The 20,521-nt window shown below is 29.3% G+C and overlaps 2 protein-coding genes across 2 annotated transcripts in view; both read left to right on the plus strand.

Moving 5' to 3' along the window:
• Positions 1 to 20,521, plus strand: part of LOC134838028 (endoplasmic reticulum chaperone BIP-like) — a 260,113-nt gene that overhangs the window by 218,521 nt on the left and 21,071 nt on the right. The gene's annotated exons all lie outside the window — the stretch shown is intronic.
• LOC134838432 (sex peptide receptor) overlaps positions 1 to 20,521 on the plus strand; it is a 37,296-nt gene that overhangs the window by 7,081 nt on the left and 9,694 nt on the right. The window contains exons 2-5 of the mRNA XM_063853961.1: positions 7,464 to 7,508; positions 9,861 to 9,946; positions 10,690 to 10,751; positions 18,902 to 19,024. Of these exons, the coding sequence (XP_063710031.1) occupies positions 7,464 to 7,508; positions 9,861 to 9,946; positions 10,690 to 10,751; positions 18,902 to 19,024 (316 nt within the window). The remainder of the gene's footprint in view (positions 1 to 7,463; positions 7,509 to 9,860; positions 9,947 to 10,689; positions 10,752 to 18,901; positions 19,025 to 20,521) is intronic.

Here is a 20,521-nt window from a genome sequence, read left to right on the forward strand (position 1 = left end):
AATAAACTTTTTCTGCTAAAGTTCTTGTGATGGATAGTACAAGAAAAAACATTTTTGTTAGAAGATAAAAATATAAATAAAATAACAGGAAGAGATAATTAGTCTGACTCAATTATTTTATTTTTAAATACGAACGATGACTATATTTGCTTACGTGCCAAGGAATAAAAAAAGGATAAGGTGAATGACTTCTCCTATCCAGAGGGAAAAATAACTTTTTTATGACTTTCTTGAATGATGAGGGTTAAATGAAAAGTTTTATTTCCTGTCAAAGACAAATTTGCGTTTCTTCTTATTTAAATTTGATAAAAATTGGAATATGGGTCCTTGACTGATTGGCATTTTGATAGAAACATATTAATTTCCTCAATTGTACAGGAAGACAATTCTCTGTCACATGCCAGAAAATTTTATCCCTTTTTACACAATTTACAACAAACAACTAAAAAGGGAATTATTTTACAACATCCTACAATTTGTGTTCAATTGAGAAGACAAGCAGAACAACTTCTTTCAACTCACACAATTTTGCACACAATTTATTTGTTCCTCGTAACATCTTTGTTTAAATGATAAATTTTACTGCTTTTATTTCAATTGAGTTGTGGAGTAAAATGAAGGCATTTTAATCGTACATAAACGTTTTTCAGAGAGAAATTGTGTGCATTTTAACGATTTGCTTGCATCATTCATTGAGGAACATTTTACCATAAATATCATTATTGTTATTACGAGCGTCGTAAATGAAAATGTTTCATTTTAAACCTATTTTAAAACACATTTCTTTCATGTGTTGAACGTCACAGAACCGAGATGATTTCCAATTTTATGCTTTGTGGGATATAAAAGTATTTATTTGATGATTTTATTTGTGTTTGCCTGTTTTATTGGTGCAATGACCTTCTTTCCAAGTGATATTTGATGAATATCTTCTTTTGTAAATTTGCTTATCGATAAGTCGATAAAATTGTCTTTATAGTAAAAAATTTGACAGGTGTCAAAATCACATCATAATTTTTTTTTACATTTTTTAAAAGTTTAAATAAATGTAGCTTCAAATTGGCCAAAGTAAAATTTAAAAAAAATAATTAAAATAATTTAAAAATCTTTTTAAAATATTTTTTTCAATTTAAGAGAAAATTAATTTTTTTTTTCTAAAATTCTTAATAAAAAAAATTAATCGACTTATTAATAAACTTAAGTTTGACTTTAGTTAAATTTACAAAAAAAAAAAAAAAAATAAAATCAAATTAATTTAATTTTAATAAGATTTTATTTTTTTTCTACTGATATTCTATAAAATTGAATTATAATAGTTTCATAAATTAATTAATTTAAAATTATTAATTTTTAAATTTATTTAAAAAAATATTTAAAAAAAAATTTTTTTTTTGAAAAAACTTATGGACTTATTGTTAAGTTAAAGCTTGAGTCGAAATATTTTTTAAGTTTAAGTCAAATCTTAATAATTTAATTTTAAGCGTTTAGTCCTTTTTCAACTCGTTTTATTTCGACAAACATTTAATCAAATTATAGCATTTTTATTTACAATTTTTTTTATCGGATTAAAAGACGTGCTAATTTCAATTTTTCTTTTAATTTAAAAGAAATTAATTAAATTTGTTGATTAATTAGTAACAGAAACTCATCGCTTCAATCCCCTCCAACAAGAGAAAAAAAATGTCAAAATAAATTCAATTTGTTTTTAATTAAATTTTTCCGACACGAGAAGCAACTTTGTGCTTGAGCAAGTTGCCAAATCAAGTATTCCCGGTATTCGAAAAAAAAATCTACAATCTTGATTATTAATCAGATCACTTGGAAAATGAATTTCACCTTAACTGTATTCTACGTGATTCGATAATCGGATGACTTTATGAGAAAAATTTTCGAAGAAGAATATCCAAGCAGAATAAAAAATTGACGTTTATCTGATCGACGTTGCTGTTGTTGTTATTGGGAATCATTCCATCAAGTGTGTATAAGTATTTGTTTCCTTTTTATCCTTTATCGGTAAACTTCGATTTTTTTTGCTGTCTGTTATTTATTTCACTTTCCTGACGACTCGTGCGTGTGTAAGATGGATACAAAAAACGGATATTAGCGCAAAATGCACGTTCAATTATTTTATTGACTTGTGCGTGGGGAATATTCAAGTTGAACGGTCTCAACTGTGGGAAAGGTAATAATCGGAATGGCTTTATAAATAAAATGTTCGGCAAAGTACGAGGGATTGGGAGGATTTATTAGCATGTTGGCAGCTACAATTTTATTGTTTTACTTTGAAGCATTCTTCATGAGAGACAATATAATTAACGTTCTCTTGCCAAAAGAAGCAAAATTCTCTTGAAAAACAATGAGAAACGAGAATTAATTTAGTCTTGCAAATTATTCAATTGTTCCCTCTCTTTGTTATATTTATTACTCTACTCCCCATTTTCTTCAAGGACTCTGTCCCATTAATCATCGTTTAGTTTTTGTCTTTTCCCCTTATCCACGTCTTGTTGAATATATTAAATAATTTAACTAATTTCACTTGGACCGCCTTTCCCGTTCAATATTTGCTATGGAACACTTACATGAGACGACAAACAATGAACAATTACCTCAACAACGCAAAGTGTTTTGTGTGTGCTGAGCAAATTTGATGAGAAAAAGAGAGAGAATGAGGATATTTGTGTTTTTTGGGCTCACTTCATTATTTATGTCAACATTCCTATTTAAATATTAGTACGAGAAATAGTTTCGTAGGAAAATATTTTGTGCTGTGGTTTTGCTTGGCATCGCGTCTCGCCACAAATTGAACCAATATGATATATTTCGTGTATGTAAGTGTGCGTTAACGGAGGTAATAAGAGCTACAACATGGGAAAATACCATAAATAATTCAGCATTCATTATTATTATTAGTTGAATATAATTAATAATTATGTTATTACGAAAGGAATTAAAGAGGGTGGGTAACTAAATTAGTATCTACATAATTTAATTAAAGTTTGGACACTCTCAATTATTTTGTTAATAAAACACCTACCAAAATTGCTAAACACAAAAATGTAATGATGATTTGTTGTCAATATATGCATGAGGAGGCGTCTGGTTACTCGTAATTGATAAATACAAAGCACAGTTGGAGAGGTGTGAAATATTTTCGTGAAAATTTGGATATTGTGCAAAAAATTTTTAAAATCCTTCAATAATTAATATAAATATTCGTCATGCCTTGAATAGAATTTATATCAGGCCTGCAAAACTCATTAAGTCTGAACTATTCGATTTATGACTTAAGTTTCATATCAACTTCGATTTTTGGTGATTTTCACGGATTTTGAAGCAATTTTAAAATTTTTGGTCGAAAATCAAATTTTTTAAGTTTTGTATGTATGAGCGAAAGTATTTGAATGGAAAGCCTTTTTGTCTTAACTGAATTTTTCTTTACGTTCCAAACACGTTTTTACAGCTTGTTTGTCAAAATCTGGTCAAAATCCATCCATATTGCACCATGGTTGCTTTAATTTGATTTTTTTAAACAGCTTAACGGCGTTAACAAGTGACAACCTTGACTTAAAAAAAAAATTGCTTAATAAAATTTTATTTTAAGCTAAAAAATAAGAATAAGTCAAAATTAAGTTTTCAACTCACTTTTAAGTTCATTAAGTGTTAAAAGTCCTCCTGAAAAATTACGATTTGGGCATTTTTCGACTATATGTTGCATAGATTGTATTTCACTTCAATCACATAGCGGCGAAGATGTTATTTGCCATTTATTGAGGAGAAAATTACAACGGCCACAATTTGTCCTGAATCTGTTTAATTTTGTCCATATATCCCTAAAAAAAATTAAAAACGTGTAATTCTGCCCACTGTGACAGAAACTACCAAACAAATTATCCTTACATAACCTGAGCATGAGTAATGTAGTTGGGCAAAAAATAGCTGACTCTTCACCTTTTTATCAAGAATGAGATATTTAAACTCTCATAGGGAGGAACACTCCTTGTCATGTCATTAATTAATTTCAACATGAAAAATCATCCATTTTTTTGTTGTTCGAACAAACCTTTTAATTTCATTTCAACTCTTGGCAACTCGTCGTTTCTCTTCTAGGGGGAAAAAGTGATCTCAAGTCATGTTAAAACGCTCAAAAAACCAAGATTAATGAGAAACACTATATTTAAACACCTACAACTATTAGTGTGCTATTTACTCTTTAATTTATTACAACACTTCGTTTTTCTGCCTGTCTCGTGTATGTAGTTTATTACACACTCATGATATAGTGCTTCAGCAGAAAAACTTCAGCAGAAGAAGAATCAGCAGATTGTGTACGACGATAAATAAACAAGCGACAAAAATAAAAAAAGAAAAAAAAAACTTGAATATAAGCATCTCATTTATAATTCATTCAGACAATTTTATCATCTTTAGCAGCACCAAGTTGGCTGAAAGTATAAAGTTACTCCATCCATTAATTAACCTAATCTCTTCCCCCGAAGTAAAGGCAACTTTTTCATATCTAAATGCACGTTATTAACGATAACAATTAAAAACAAACAGAAATTTATCAAAGTTGATTAAATCCAAATAAATAAATAAATAGTTCGAGGGAGTTCGCATGAAATTTAAACAACCTCGTAACTTGTTATTGCGTTCCGTTAGACGATAACAATTGCTGTGTGTATTGAATTTATTGTAATTTAATCTCCTGAGGGGTGAAATGTTTTGCACAATTTAAACTATTTTATTGCCATTCCTCTCCATTATAATCATTATATCATTACTCCAATGTTAAACAATGATTTGCTACGTTTACACAAAAAATCATTCCAAACGTTAATAATTTCATTTTATTTTATGATTTCACGTTTAATCTGCTTCGAATAATGAGAGTGACTTTGAGCGGAAGTGATTCGATTTTGAATATTCGATTCATATTGAAAAAAAAAAGTTTTATGATTCAATAGATAATTTTTTCATAAAATTAAATTAAATTGACCAGAGTGGCATGAAAAGGCGCAGGACATGTGCAAAAATCGAGCATTGAATGCGAAAGACTAGAAAAATAAATCAAAGCATAAAATTAGGTCAAACCCAATTTTTTTCTTGCTCATTCATCATTTCATTGGGGTAACATTACTCCTGAACTTGGATTTTTTTTTCTAGCCTTTGTTTGTTTTGTGGTTTGGATTTTTTTCGGTAGCTCATAAAAAAGTACTTGAATAAGCTAGGGACTGCAAAAAATTAATATTTGTTTCGCTCTTAACGCCCATTTGTTTATTTTTATCTGCTTTAAGAGCAGAAATGAGCAAAAAAATACAATTTTAGTCCATCCGAGAATTTTTTTCGTTATTCTCTTAACATTTTTATGAAAAAAGAAGTCAAAGGTTAGAAGTAAACATTTCCGTGCGAAGCAAAAAAGCACTCGCGTCGACCCTTTTCATGTCACTTAACAAGCCTCTTTGCCGCCTTTTTTGGTAGTCTTAATTTTTTCTGCTATTTTTTGCGGTAAATTGATTGTTTTTCTGTGATTCATTTTCACTTACCCACACAAAAAAAGCGGAAAAAATAAACACAATAGGAAATGCGAGAAAAAACTTGTAAATAAGGAATCAAAATACAATTCCTGTCATCGTTGTGTGGGCAATAAATAACTTTCTACGCGTGGCTATACACGTTTTTTGTTAACGCCATCATAAAAAATAATAATAATAATTTATTAGTCCCCAGTTGGTCGAAAAAAAGGAGATATGTAGCTTAACGTTCATAATAAAAGTAATTGATATAATCCTCTTTTGCTAAGTGGTCATGTTCGGATCTCGTTCACGGGGTCATCAGACGAGATAACAGCAAAAGTTTTAATTATTATCACGGTGCGGGGACAATTATGACAAAGGTAAATATGTTTTCAATACAGTTTCACCTGTTGAGCATTTTTTTTCGTTGTATTGTGTTTACCTTCAATTCCCCAGCCTCTCATGCGGTGTCCTTTCATTAATATTTAATTGACTTGGATATAATTAATTTTATTTGGCTCAGCGTTGAATATTTTTTTTTGCTCGTCTGTCAAAATGTAAAAGGTCAACATTTTTGCGGTGTTGTAGGTATTTTTGTGTGTGTGTGTGTCAAAATAAATGAATGGATGAATAAATTTTCACGTTGAATGGGATGTAATGAATATCAATTACTCAACATTGGGGATAATGACTTGTCTTTCGTTCTTAATTAAATTGTGGCATAATCCTCTTTTTAGGTTTTGTTGTTTTTTTTTCTCTCGAAAAATGACGAAAAAAAAATTTTTTTTTCCATGAGGAAAATTATTATTTTTTTTCGAAAACAAAACTGCGGTTAACGGGAAAATTTGCACCAAATGAATCATAACAATGCCTCCTACCATCTGTTGGTTGCTAAAAATAAACATTGCCTTTGGATACAATTACATTAAATTTTTTCTTATTTTCCACAAAAGAAATAAAAAAAAATAAAAAGAAAAGCTTTCGTGGAAACGATAAGCTTAATCGCATTTCAATGTATTTTTTCCAATTTTCTAAAAATTTTTTTTTTAAATTTGCAATTTTCCAACATTCAATTTTTTTAAAATACTGAATTCGATGTTTGCTAATTCATGCATGTGCAGTAAGATAAAATGACCTTTTGTTAAGGCCATGGGGTCTTAAAAATAAGGCACTTAAAATTTTACATGGAAGTTTTTCGAAATTTTTTATTTTTTTTTCTTTTTGATTTTTTTTATATTTTCAAAAATAAAAAAGAAATAAAATTTTCGAAAAATCTCCATGTAAAAGTTTGAGGTCCTTATTTTCAAGACCCCAGGGCCTTAAAAAAGGTTATTTTGTCTTACTGTCAAATTTGACATTTGAAAAGAAATTGCCTTCACAGCTAATTCAAAGTTCATTATGAAACGTTTGAATTAGCAAATGGCAAAAAGCAACGACACTCGGACAAAATGACGAACACCGTATTTGTTTTCAAAATAAATTTGAAATGCTGTAAAAATATCAAGAAGAAAATTATTCGCGAGATTGAGCGATATTTATGACAAGACAGACATTTTTTGTCACTCCCACGTAAATGTCTTTCAATCGCAAGTGTCGCAGTACAAGTTAACGATAATAATCTGATTATCTGTACTTTCCTTTCGTTCATTGATAGATCAATATAATGGCTGAGTGATTTGTTGTCGTGCGATTGAGTGAATGACTGTTGTTGTTTTTATTGCGCGTCGAGTCTTTTCATATCACGTAGCGCGTGAAAGAACATTAACTGACATCAAATTAGACGTAAATGGATTCTTTTGATCTCCAGCGGATGTCAATTTTCGTTTTACGCAATGTCTGTATGGAAAAGGCTGCAACATTCTCGGACTTTATTCTTTTCACTTCTATCATGAATAATTTGTTTCTCTTTTTTTTTGTTCTTTCATGTCACATCAATGGAACGAATCCCAGCTATGGCAATTTGCGATCTACTGACGGTGTTGTTTCCCGCTCCAGGTATGTATATTTTAATGATCAAAGCATATTTTGTGACATTTTACCTTTTTTTGTTGCGCGTCATTGTGTGTCTGTTGCCATGAAGGCTTTTAAATTTGAATAACATGTGTTAGACGAGACAACAATTTTTTGCTCGTGAAGTTTTTTTAAAAGGACCATATGTGACGTTGAAAATTTTGAACGACGTGTAGGTTGTTTACGTAATTTCATCCTGAATGACAAGGTCTCGTTTATTTATCACTATCCAGGAAATTAGTTTATTTTTCATTTGCAAGGTAAATTAAATTTCTTGGTCTCACCGGCTAACACAGTTAACCACATATGGTTCTATTTTAAAATTCCGTAATATTCAACGATGATATGAGAGATTATTATGACGACGATGATGATGTTGATGATGATGGTGATGTTGATAGGACATGTGGCGTATAATTCGCTTCATTTTTCCATTATATCTCTGGCATCCATGTTGTCATGATCGTTCTAAAAGAGAATTAAATTAGTTTTTATTGCTATTGGTTACTACAAGAGCATTAAAGTGAGCATCAAACATTATAAAAATTCCATGTTTTAATAGTTAAAATATCCGCGAGACTTGAAAATTCGGTAGATTATGAGATAACCAACGAAAAATTGTGCATTGGGTCAAAAATTTAGAATATGCATTGGGGCAAGATTTTAAAATGTTCATTGGGATGAAATTTAAAAATTTGTATTGGGACAAGATTTTAAAATGTGCATTTGGGTAAAATTTAAGACATAATTTTACCCCAATGCACATTTAAAAATATTTTTCCAACGCATATTCTAGTCTTGATTTACCCAATGCACAATTTAAAATGTTGCCCTAATGCATATTCTAAATTTTTGACCAAATGCACATTCTGAAATTTTTTCTCAATGTAAAACCTAAATTTGGACCCACTAAATAATTTGAAATTTTTTCTCAATTCACATTTTAAAATATTGACCCAATGCACAATGTAAATTGTAAAATTTCAATCTTTTTTCGCGCCATGTCTTGCAGATATTTTTTCTTGCCCACAAAAAATGAATTTTTTATAGTGAATTAATATACTGCACCCACTTTCATCCCAAGCAACCATCAAATGTGATTTAAACATAAAATTCATTTCTCGTGCGTTTTCGGGCAATATTTAACTTTTTAATTAAATAACTCACGAGAAACGCAAAATTTTAATCAACAAAAACAACTTTTTCCTCTGTGCAACCATTGCACTCACAACACGATCCAGCTGCGAACTGAGGTTACCAAAATGTAAATTAATTTTATTGAGTTCACCAGAAAACAGGAAAAATATTTTATCTGTGGCTTTTTTTGCACTCGTGAGAGATACTCATAACATGCCGCAAAATATTTGTTTTCCATCACATCGTTGGTGTGTGCGAAGCGAAAATATTTGAAAATTACAAACATTAATTAATGGATTTTGCCTTTTGCCAGTTTCATATTCTGTTTTATTGACACAACACCTCAATTGATGCCGAACTCGTCGTTTTTCGCTGGTTACTTTTATCATGGCGGCAAAAATATTGATTCGCTCGCAAATTGGGGACAACCATAAAATATCATAAGTGACCGAATTTACATTAAAATAAATTTTGTGGTTCCGAATTAATTTAAAAACTTTTTTCTAATGTTCAATTTTGTTGAAAATTTTATTCACAAAAAATGGGGACGACTGGTATTTTATTCCATTATGCGTAATCAATAGAACCGATATATCAAATCTGCAATAATAGACCTTTTCTGATGAATAAAAATAAAATTTCCGTTCCCCATTTCCCAAACTTTCTATTCAAAACTAGACAAAAACCGAAAGAAACAATTTCCGGGCCATGTATGAGTTACCGACATAAAATCTGGAAATTAACTTGTTTTTGGCAATATGTTGCAAAATGTACAAAAAAAAAGAAAGTTTGTGGCTATGTTGAAATGTTATTTCATTCACAGGAATTTGAATAACAATTTTTGACCGATTTACAAAAAAAAAAGAAAAAGTTTGAACTCTCGTACGACGAAAAATATATTTTCAGTGAAAATCCGACTAAATTCGTCTAGAATTTGAAAAGGACAAAAAGTAATTACATTTAGACACGTGTAGCGATATAAATTTGTGATATACGTTCGTTAAATATAAAAAAAGGTAAATTCGTAACTTTTTTTGATAGATGTGGTTATATGTGACCGAACCAGACTAAAACATGCTTGCAGACACACAAATTTGTCAGTTTTGTATATTTTTCTATTTTTGGGTGGATAAAATCTCCTGTTATTTATTTTATACAAATTGTTCACAAATTTTGACTTTTTTTTTCTCTCTTTCTCAGGAATTTTGTACATGTATACATTTGGAAACCATTATAAGCCGATAGCACCTGCAGCATGGTGTTATTTGTGGAATGCATTTAACGAAGTGAGTAAAAAAATGTTTTTTTCTAATTTTATTACATTTTTTTCCACGAATACGTACAACTTCCCATTTGACGAAATTTTAATTCTGTATACCTAACGAATTCTACGGATAAAAGTATTTAATTTGAATTGGGGTAAAAATTTTAAAATGTCAACTGGGCGAAATTTTTAATTGTGTTGTGGGTAAAAAATTTCAATTATGCATTGGGTCAAAAATTTTAATTTTTAATTTTAATGTGTAAAGTTTTAATTTAATTAAAATGTCAAATGGGTCAAAAATGATGAATTTACATTGGGTCAAAATTTTCAAATTCGCATTGGGTCAAAAATCTTGAATGTGCATTGGCCAATTAAATTAAAAATTAAATAAAAAAAATCAAAATGTCAACTGGGGCGAAATTTTTAAATGTGTTTTGGGTCAAAATTTTTAAATGCGCATTGGGTCAAAAATCTTGAATGTGCATTGGGACAAATATTTTAAAATGTCAACTGGGGCAAATGTCGAGTGTATAATACTTTAAAAAATTAAAATATGCACTGGGATAAAAAATCCAGTTGTATAATGGGTTATTTTTGATATTCGCTATATAACAAATTTCGTGAACACAAACCGATTTGTTAAAAAGGAAGTTGTACGTAGAATTAAAATGTCTCTTTCGTCTGGATTTAAAGAAAAAATTGTGTTGGCGTGTCACCAAATTATTTATTTAGACTAATTTAATTTTTTATTCCGGCGGCGTCTAGATCCTACCAGCATTGTATCACACCGCTTCCATATGGTTGACGTTAGCATTGGCTGTGCAAAGGTAAGTGACGCCGAATGTTTAATGAACTCTCTCAATGCGGTTTGTCATGCATGGCAATTTTTCAATATTTAATGAAAAAAAAAATTTATCCGCGAATTTGGTTAAATGGAAAATTCCAAAATTTAATGAAAAATTTTCAAGTCGCAATAAAAGGCCAATCAAATGGCAAATATTTGACCTGTAAAAGTATTGGGCAGACGTTAAACTTGCCAAAATTACCTGTCAATGTGCATAAAAGCATGAAAATCCAATTTCTGTCGTCATACAGCGCACAATAATCGCTTTTACGTGGAAAATTCAAATTGAATCGGTAACTAACGAATTCGATTTATTTGACGGTCCCGATGCGGAATAATTTGCGCTGTCACTGATTGTGACACGAGTTTCTTTTGTGCCATCGCATCGAATCGAGCGCCAACGTCAACGACTCCCTCCTTTATCTGTTTTTCATTCTTTTGTGTCATCGCGTTACATTATGCGTTACATTCATCAGATTTTGTCGTTTATTGTCGTCGTCGTCGTCTCGAAAAATTTTTCCCGTGTCTGTTGGATTCACACGCGACAAACACTTTATCTGCAAATAATTTATGAGCGGCAGTAATTGTGTGTGTGTGCGTCTTATGTGCGAATTGCCGAGACTAAAATTGATGCCGGAAACCCGTATGAATATGATTTTGTGCGTTTGTTTGACGATGACAACAACACAACGAAATACACTCAAAATACATAATTTATTCATTGCGGATCTGTTGCTTTGCTTGCCATGGCTTCGTTTACATGCGAGGCACCGAATGCGAGGATGATGTCGGTATTTGTGTTACATTTGTTCGTTTGTTGCTTTTCGGGTCGCTTTTTCGACAGCTTTAAAGCAAATTTATTCGAGCGAGTGGCGGTGTAACGAGCGTTAACTGTGGCAATTGTTACTCGAGGGACGCAATGTGTCTTGATTTAAAGCGCCGAAAAAGAGGTTTGCCACGGAAATTAACATTCTGTGTACGGCGTTCAGCGAAGCAAAATGCTGGAATAAATGGCGGGGGTATGAGAAATACGAGAAGGTGACAACGCTCCTAAATTAACACGCTTACGACAAGGATCGACCATTGTTACGTGACAAAAGTACCTTTTGACTTTATTTTTATTTCTTTTTGTATTGTCGATGTCATTTGTGCGGAAAACGTGCGGCGTTTGAATCAAATTAACGTGGGCGGAGGATGAAATATCGGTCACTTCTTGAAACACGTGCAACTTACTTTCCACGGGAAACGTGTAATTTGTAAAAATAATATTTTTCGCGAAATATAAAAATTTTTATGATTTATTTTTGAAATTTTCTTTAAAAATTCACAAATTATTTTAATCAAAAGAAAGTTAAAAAAAATAGGTAAATAAAAAAATTAAAATTAAAAAACTCAAAATGATAAATTAATAATAATTATCAAAATGATTAAAGAAAAAAAAATATTTAAAAAATAGTAATAAATTATAAAAAAGTCTTTTGTGCAACATTTATAGTTAAAAAAACTTTTTATTTTTTTTACTATTTTTTAAAATATTTACTTTCTTTATTTTAAATGATATTAAATAATTTATTGTTTAAAATTATTTGCAAAATATTATCTTTTAAAATTTTATTACTTACATTTTTAACGTTTTTTTAAATGAATAAAAAAATTTGTTTAAATAAAATTAAAAAAATTATTTTTATTAAATTAAAAAAAAAATATTTTAGGTATTTTTTAATATTTAATTTTGAACATTTTTAATAATTTTAATTTAAAAAAATTATTTTACAAATAATTATTATTTTTAATTAAAATATTTAAATTTATTTAAGTTCAATTTTTTTACTTTATTATTTTCATTTTCAAAAATAAAAAAATTTTTTTTGATGAACATTAAAAAAAAAATATTTTACTTAAAATTATTTTTTTTTTAATAAAATTTTTGAAACGAACATTTTGAACATTTTAAACGTTTCGAAACATGAAATTTTTTCAATTTAACCAGTACAAAGATCACTGACAAAAATATTGTACGACAACAATAAGTTTACTTTGATTCCCAATAAATTTCTATCTTCGCCCACAATGAAAACCATAACGTTACTTCATTCAATATTTCACTTTTACTAAATCAAGTCGATAACGTGACTAGAAAATTTTTACAACAAACTTTTTCCAACTAGTTTCTTACACACCTAACTTATGCTCGGAGAGCACAATAGACCGAAACGACAACTAAACGTGTATAAATAAATGTTTTTGACTTCAATTTAAACAAAGTTGCATTTTAAATTTTATTTTATTATTTTTTATTTCATCCCGATGAACTCTCTCTCCGTGAAGTTTTTTTCCTTGATTCTTTTAAATGTTCATTGCCTCACTCAATAAATTCTAGTTTACGGTGTGCAAGCCGGGCGGGTGTGTGTGTTGACTTGGGTGAAATTGAAAAATAAGATTTTATATTTGAGATTAAATTTTTATTGTTGTTTGGAATGTCGTGACATGAAAATGGAAATGAATGAGATTATGGAATTTCATCCATTTCTTACTTACTTTTTTTTTCGTATTTTATAGAAAATAAATTTATGAATGGTAGACGAAGAAAAAGAAGAAGAAGACGAGTTGAGTAATAGTGAGGAAGATCGTTATGTGTTGTCTATCAGAGTAATCCACAAGACTGATGGTAAATAAAAAAATGAGGAAAATCATGAAGGGATACCAAATGAATTTTTGATTAATTTTCTTCTCGCATATTAGATAACTCGGCGAATTCTTCACGGCGAAGTAGACAGAAAAGAAATTATTTTCCTGACACAAATTCCTGTGAGCAAAATAAATATTCACAGTTGGATTTCGCTTGACGATAATCCCTCCACTAATAGACATCATTCGTTTTCCGAATGAATTATTTTTTTTCTTGTAAGGAAAACTTTCAATGTCACCATGTTCGAGTTACACAACAAGACCATGGCCTTTGACAAGGTTTCGCCAACTTTTTTTTTCTTTCATTAATTTGTCGTCTGAATACCGTCGAGTTACCTGACCGACATTAATCCGCTCCCCATTGAACGGCGGATTAGGATTTGTCGTTCGTCGAATCCAGAAAAACTGAGAAATGAAAAAATATTGTTGACCATGACCGAGGAATTTGGATGATTGCCATTACAATCAAAATAAATCATGCTGCCAAACCTCAAGAAAATGGAAAAATTGCGAGTTAGTAACCTCCCATCGTTTATCCGAAGCTTAAGAGACAACAAAACAAAAAAAAAGTGACACGACAATTATTTGAATGTTCACATAACAATTCTGGGATATTGTTATTATATTGTGTCGCATCATGAACCGTTATCAAAAGATAAAGATCTGTGTCAGCAATGGCGAAGTAAACAAAAAGGTTTTAAGTGGGAAGATTTTGAGATGATATTTTTTTTAGGTACACGCATGACATCCACCCATCGGAATTCAATTGTGTCTGAGCTTTTTTTTAAATGTCTCTTATTGTAAATAAAGTACTGGGAATTACTCTCGATGAAGCATCATCCGGTCGGAGGTTAAATGTGTTTTTCGCATGAAATGTATTGTGGCAAGGTTTTTAGGTCAAAGATCTATTTTTGCCGGGAGAGGATGAAATCATTGTGTCAACAAGTTTTTAAATGTTCGACTATAGAAATAAATTCTTGTTAAAAGATTGTTAGTGAATTTTCTCTGTAAACAACATTTTACTTAGAAATTAGAAGTAAAAACATTTTTTAGAGTCTAAATAATTTTCACATTAAATAAACAAAATTAATTTTATTTAGTTTTTTTTTTAATTTCAAAGAATTTTTTTTCATAATTAATCAATTTAATTTTAGGAAAAATTTATTCTTCAGAAATTTGTAATTTAAATATACAACTATTAAATACACAACTTTTAAATTTTTTAAGCTATATGTTTCAATTTGACTTAAGTTGAATTTTTTGACTTAATTTTCAAAATTATTCTTATTTAAAAAAAATAACTCTCCAAAAATTTGGTAAAAAAGCCAAAAATTAATTGAATTTTTAAAAATAAAAATTAATTCCAATTTTTTTTAGTTAAAATTTACATTCAAAAAATATTTTAAATAAAAAAAAAATTAAATTAAATTTAAAAAAAAAAATTAAATTTAACTCATTCAAAAGTTCAAATTTTTTAATAAAAATTTTAGCTACATTTCTGTTTTGAGCCTTAGAAAAGCTTTCAGTCCTCTTTTCATAGAACGATAAGTTTATATTTATTATGAAAATTTCATTCAAGGTGTAATGCACCAGACACATTTCTTTTTCTCAGACACAAGCAAAGTAATATTTTACTCACAACAAGAACAAGAAGAAGAAAAGAATAGTAAAACATCATTATGGTAATGGAAAGTGTCTTCATGCACTTTTCATGTGTGTGCATGTGTCGTCCCATAATAATGAAAAGTTTCTTGAGAGAAATTTTTCACCAACATGCAATTTCCGAGTTGAAATCTTATCACACAGTGCTCATCATCACTCACATTGCCTTTTTTCACGTTTTTTCTACTCGTGTACAAGACAGCGATGGTGACAACGATAGAAATCACGAATGACATGCCGACTGACCGTTGAGAAATATTTCCACTTAATAAATAAATCTCTGTCGGTCGTGTCATTATCACCCAATATAACTTTTACTCGTCTCGCCGCATCACTTAAAACACGTCCATTGTGTTGCTTGATGTAACTGATGAGCACCCGCATGATAAAAGGCACGTAAATTACATGAGAGAATGAGAAAAAAATTACCAAATAGGTAACGTGACTTCTTTTTTTAAGAGTGTGAGAGAGAGATAGTTCCAAGTGCGAGTCATCAATCAATGTCCTTGCTTCGTCTTCTTTGGTTTATTACCCTCTTGATCTCTGTTTGATGAATGCCTGTCAATGACAATGCTGCAAATGACAAGCGAAGACATTAATGTTAAAAAAATGAGAGAAGATACAATCATTGCCTCTTCATTATTATAAATATTTTTTCAAGGTCACCCGTGAACTTCGTTCTACCCGTCGATTTTTTAAAGTTTTATTTAAAAAAAAGAAAAAAAATTTTTGTTTATTTTGCAAATAATTTCTTTTTTGTTTCTGATGTAAAACTTTCTTGTTTTTAGTAAATAAAGAGGAAAAAAAAAGCAAAAATCTACCCTTTAAAATTATGCAATCAACTCAATTTTTAAAATAAATGAAATAGAATGTGATGAGGTATGCAATGAATCTTACATTCAATTTCTGCTAATTTTCTTGATTTTTCACGGACTTTTTACTAATTTTTCTATTCAAAAACCTTCTTATAGCTAAATCTGACAAACTACAAAAAACACCAAAAAGATTCGTGAAGCAGAATTTGAGTTATTTCGTTACAAAATTTGTATGGAGTTGAATTTTCATTTTTATATATTTAAATATTTGTTCTTTTAACTTTTTTCTGCTTCGTAATTTTATCAGAATCAGTCCAGATATTGTCCTACATGAAAACCAGACAAAAGAGAAAGAGTGATAATTGTCAATGGATGTCCGTCCCACGAGACTGATGACATACATCCTCACGTTTCCAAAGCATTAATTACAGTTTTTGTCTCTCTCTGCTTCATTCGTTCGTTTAATAAGCATCAATTCTGGCTCAGACATTGAATAAAAAAAAGGAAAAACTTTGAGAGACAATTTACGTTGGCGTATTCCCTGTTTAGTTAAAATCTGTATTTGGGTCAAGAAACGACAAATACGAGAAAGAAAAAGTTGACGAGTTATGAAAAGAATATTAAAATATGGTTTCATCTGAATTTTTTATTTGATTATCTCCGCACCGAGACTTGAAGTAGAGCAAATACGGATAGTTTATGCGAGTAAAAACACATAATCTTTTAGTGATGGTTAAACAAACAAACATAAAGAATTTGCTGAATTTGTGTTATATGAAGCACAAATCCCTCGTAGCTAGGCACTCGCAACGCAATAAATCAAAACCAAATATCATGATGATGACAAACAAATCTTTTGTAAATTTAGGAAATTACTTTGGGGCCAAATAATTCATGGTATGGCACACAAACACATCGGGCATAGTGAGATTAGTTACGCTCCAACTCCTCTTCAACAATCAATTGCTTAAACAATAGTGTGGATAAGTGAGAAACTAAAAACAAGAAAAAAATACGGAAAGTGTCAAGAAACGTATCAATGTCTCACGTTTGCTTTTCCTCATTCGAAATGTTTATTTTAGATGTGCACGTTCGAAATAAATATAAAAGAATTACAGGAATTACATTAGATACATGAATAAAACAGTCGTTCCGTCTTTCCTTTCTTCGGCACGAAATATTACCTGCCAAACGAATAATTTATTTAACACATTCGGGATGCTCTCGCAAAAGATCTGTGTGAGTTTGTGTGCGAAACTGTGCCAAAATTGATATATTCCACTAATGGCAATATTTAAGCTTTGATCATACATTTCCGTTTCCTCTGCTTTTTATTCTTTTATGAGATTTTTTTAAATAGGAAATTGTTTTTAACGAATTTTTGTGTCTGTCTGTGAAAAAAAATTTATAAAAATTAAAAAAAAATCAAAATTAGTATAAAATAAATTTTTTAGTTGTTTTTAAAATAAATAAAAATTTTAAATTTAATATTTAAAAATTACAATTATTTTAAAATTTTTTTTTAATAAAATTTATATTAGGTACTATCAATTTTTTTTTATAAAAAATAAAATTAAGTCGAATAATTATTTTTTTTTTCAAACAAGAATTGTGAACAACCATTGAACAACATTTTAATCTATTTTTTAATCGTTTTTTAACAAAAAATTTTGATTTTAATCTTTAAATTTTAAAAATGATTTTTTTAAAGAATTTTCTTACATAAATTTTTAAAATATTTTTTTTTGGGTTTTGGCAATAGGCTTTTAAATTTAATTTTTTTTTATAAATAATTTAAAATTTTTATTGATAATTTTATGCATTAAAAATGTAAAAAAAATGAAAAAATTATAAAAATTACAATAGTTATTAATTTATTTAATTCAGATTTTTTTTTCCAAATTTTACATTTTTTTTTGTTTTCGGTGTTCTAGAAATATTTTTAATGGTTTTATTATTTTTTTTAATCAATGAAAAATTTTAAAAATAATTTCTCTTGAAATGACAAAAAGCGCTTTTATATTCGTCAAACAGAAATTCTTATTTTAAAAACTTCCCTTTGCTATAACATTCTAAAGTTGATTTTTCCCTTTGTTTGATTTATCTGTTTCATTTAATAGATAAAAATTGCCGCTTTATTTGAGATTTTTTATCATTATCGCAATACGAACAGCAAAAGCAAATATTTTTCTTTCCTCATTATAACCTACATATTTTTCTTCCTACGAAAAAGTCAGTGGAGACGTCTGGTACTTTATCTCAATTTAACACAATTTTCCGTCGTTTCTTTGCTTGTGGCAATGAAAATTCACTGATTATGCAAGTGCAAACATATCACGTAATAAACCCGAATTTAATGAAATTGGATGCTCAATTTTTAATTACACATGAGATGAATAATAAATATAATTTGTATATTTCCTTCGTCTCGTGTGTCGTGCCCTTTATGAAAATTTTTGCACGAGGGCGCAGCAACAAATTACAAAACTGTGACTGATGGATGAATGCAACCAACGCGTTAACACAGAGGGGTTAATTTAAGGTGTAATTTTATTATGTTAAGTGCTTCGTGTTGGCGTCTATGCAGGTTTTGCGCTTTAAAATTGTTTTGCATCAAGCTTCAATTTATAATGAAATTAAAAAATTGTGACAGTTAGCTATGTTGGATGATGTATTTATGTGAGACTTTGCTAATATGCTGTTAACGTCGCATAAAAAAATAATAAAATTACTACATGCTCATTTACTTCTTTGAGAGGTTCTTGAAAAAAAATCCTTTGACGAAAAAAAAAATTTCGAATTTAATTACCTTTTTTCTATTTCACCGCATCACATCACGTAAATCACATTAATTATCATTTTTGCGTGAAATATGAGCAATTCATGCGTTTTAAAAGGTTTCGTGGCTCATTTAAAATTCATTTATTTTTTTCATCCAATTTAATTTCTTCTTCTCTGCTTTTTTCAGGTATATCTATGTGTGCCATCCGCAAGTTGCTCGTGTCTATTGCACGCTCGAGTCAACACAACGGTACATCGCTTACATACTTGTGGCGGCAGCGCTCCATCAAAGTACGCGATTCTTTGATAGGTAAGTCTCAAACTTTTAATTTCATGATTTATTATTTCATAAATGGAAATAAAATCCTTTTTATTGCGATTTTTTGCGCGAGCATGACTAGACAAACAATCAAAAAGTTCTTTTGAGTTGTGAATCGCATTTAAATTACCTGCGGCACAGCAATAAACTTCGTCTACTGCCTTTTTTCCCTACTACTAAGTTGCAAATTGCTTTTACGGTAATTTTATTTTCTACCGGAGATTTTGAAAAAAAAAAGTTTTCTATTCTATACTTGTCGCTTTTTTTTAGAAGAACGCAATAATGAAATAAAGTTTTAATGTTTTTTCTTTGTATCGAGATTAGTCCTTACCAATATCGATAAATAGATGGAAAAAGTTTTCCTATTCTGCGAAAAAATTTAAATTCAAAAAGAACCGTTTTTAACGTATTTTGATAACGTCTGAAAAATTTTCTTTAAAAAAAAATAGTTGAAAAAAATTTACTTAAAAAAAATTCCATTTGCATTTAATTGATCAATGTCAGTTTTTTCTGCCGTTGAAAGTTTATCTTTTTATTGTTAGTTTAATGTTCATTATGTTGATAAATCATGCAAAAGTTCATTGGCGAAGACAGTCATGAACGTCTTCCATCTGCGTCGTTTTGCAAAAAAAAAATTAAAATAATAAAACTACAAAAAAACTTTTTTCTTCTCCTTCTTATCTCTCATTCTTCTTCGGGTACATGTGATAGAAATGCATGGAGAATGTGCTAATTACATTATAAGTACGCTAGAAATGTTTTAAAGATAAGAAACTACTTAATTAGGTATAAAGGTGTTGAATGGCTTCTTTTGCTTTGCGGCAGTTTTCTCTCTTCTTCGTCATTTTTTTTTTTTAAAGAAAAATATGCTTTTTCCAATGACTTATTGCGTGATAAAAAATTACTTTTGCAATAATTTTTCAGTAATGACACGAACAGGAGGAAAAAATAACAACAAAAGACGCCGCGTGCCAGAATTTAAATTAAAATGTCTATTAAAACATTTTTTTGAAATAAAATGAAACAATAGAAGAAAAGTCTGTAAATTAAGCAAAACTGATTCGTATCTTTTCGTTGTAAGAAAAAAATATAAAGGAACAAAGAAACGTTAGAAGAAATGAATCTGTCACAACTGGCTTACGTAAAAAAATAAGAAGAAAAGTAAAGAAAATGACTTTAACCTGCAGAGTGAAGTGAATGTTTGCGCTTAACAAAAAAAAAATGTAACAAACACAAAAGAAAATTTTTCTGTTACTAAAATTTTAAACAGAAAACTTGGTTCTGTCTGTCCAAAAAAATATTTTTTGTCGTAAAATAAAAAAAAGTAAATGTTTTGCCTTTAATGTGCTGCAAAAGTTTGTATCAATTTTCATCACAATAGAGAAAGTCCATTCAATGTTTTTTGTCGTCGTTTGAAACTTTTCACAATAGGAAAATGTTTGATAAAATTCAATTTTTTTAATGATTGTCACAATTGTGCATTTCTTT

This window comes from Culicoides brevitarsis, chromosome 1 (assembly GCF_036172545.1).
Source record: "Culicoides brevitarsis isolate CSIRO-B50_1 chromosome 1, AGI_CSIRO_Cbre_v1, whole genome shotgun sequence".
NCBI lineage: Eukaryota > Metazoa > Arthropoda > Insecta > Diptera > Ceratopogonidae > Culicoides > Culicoides brevitarsis.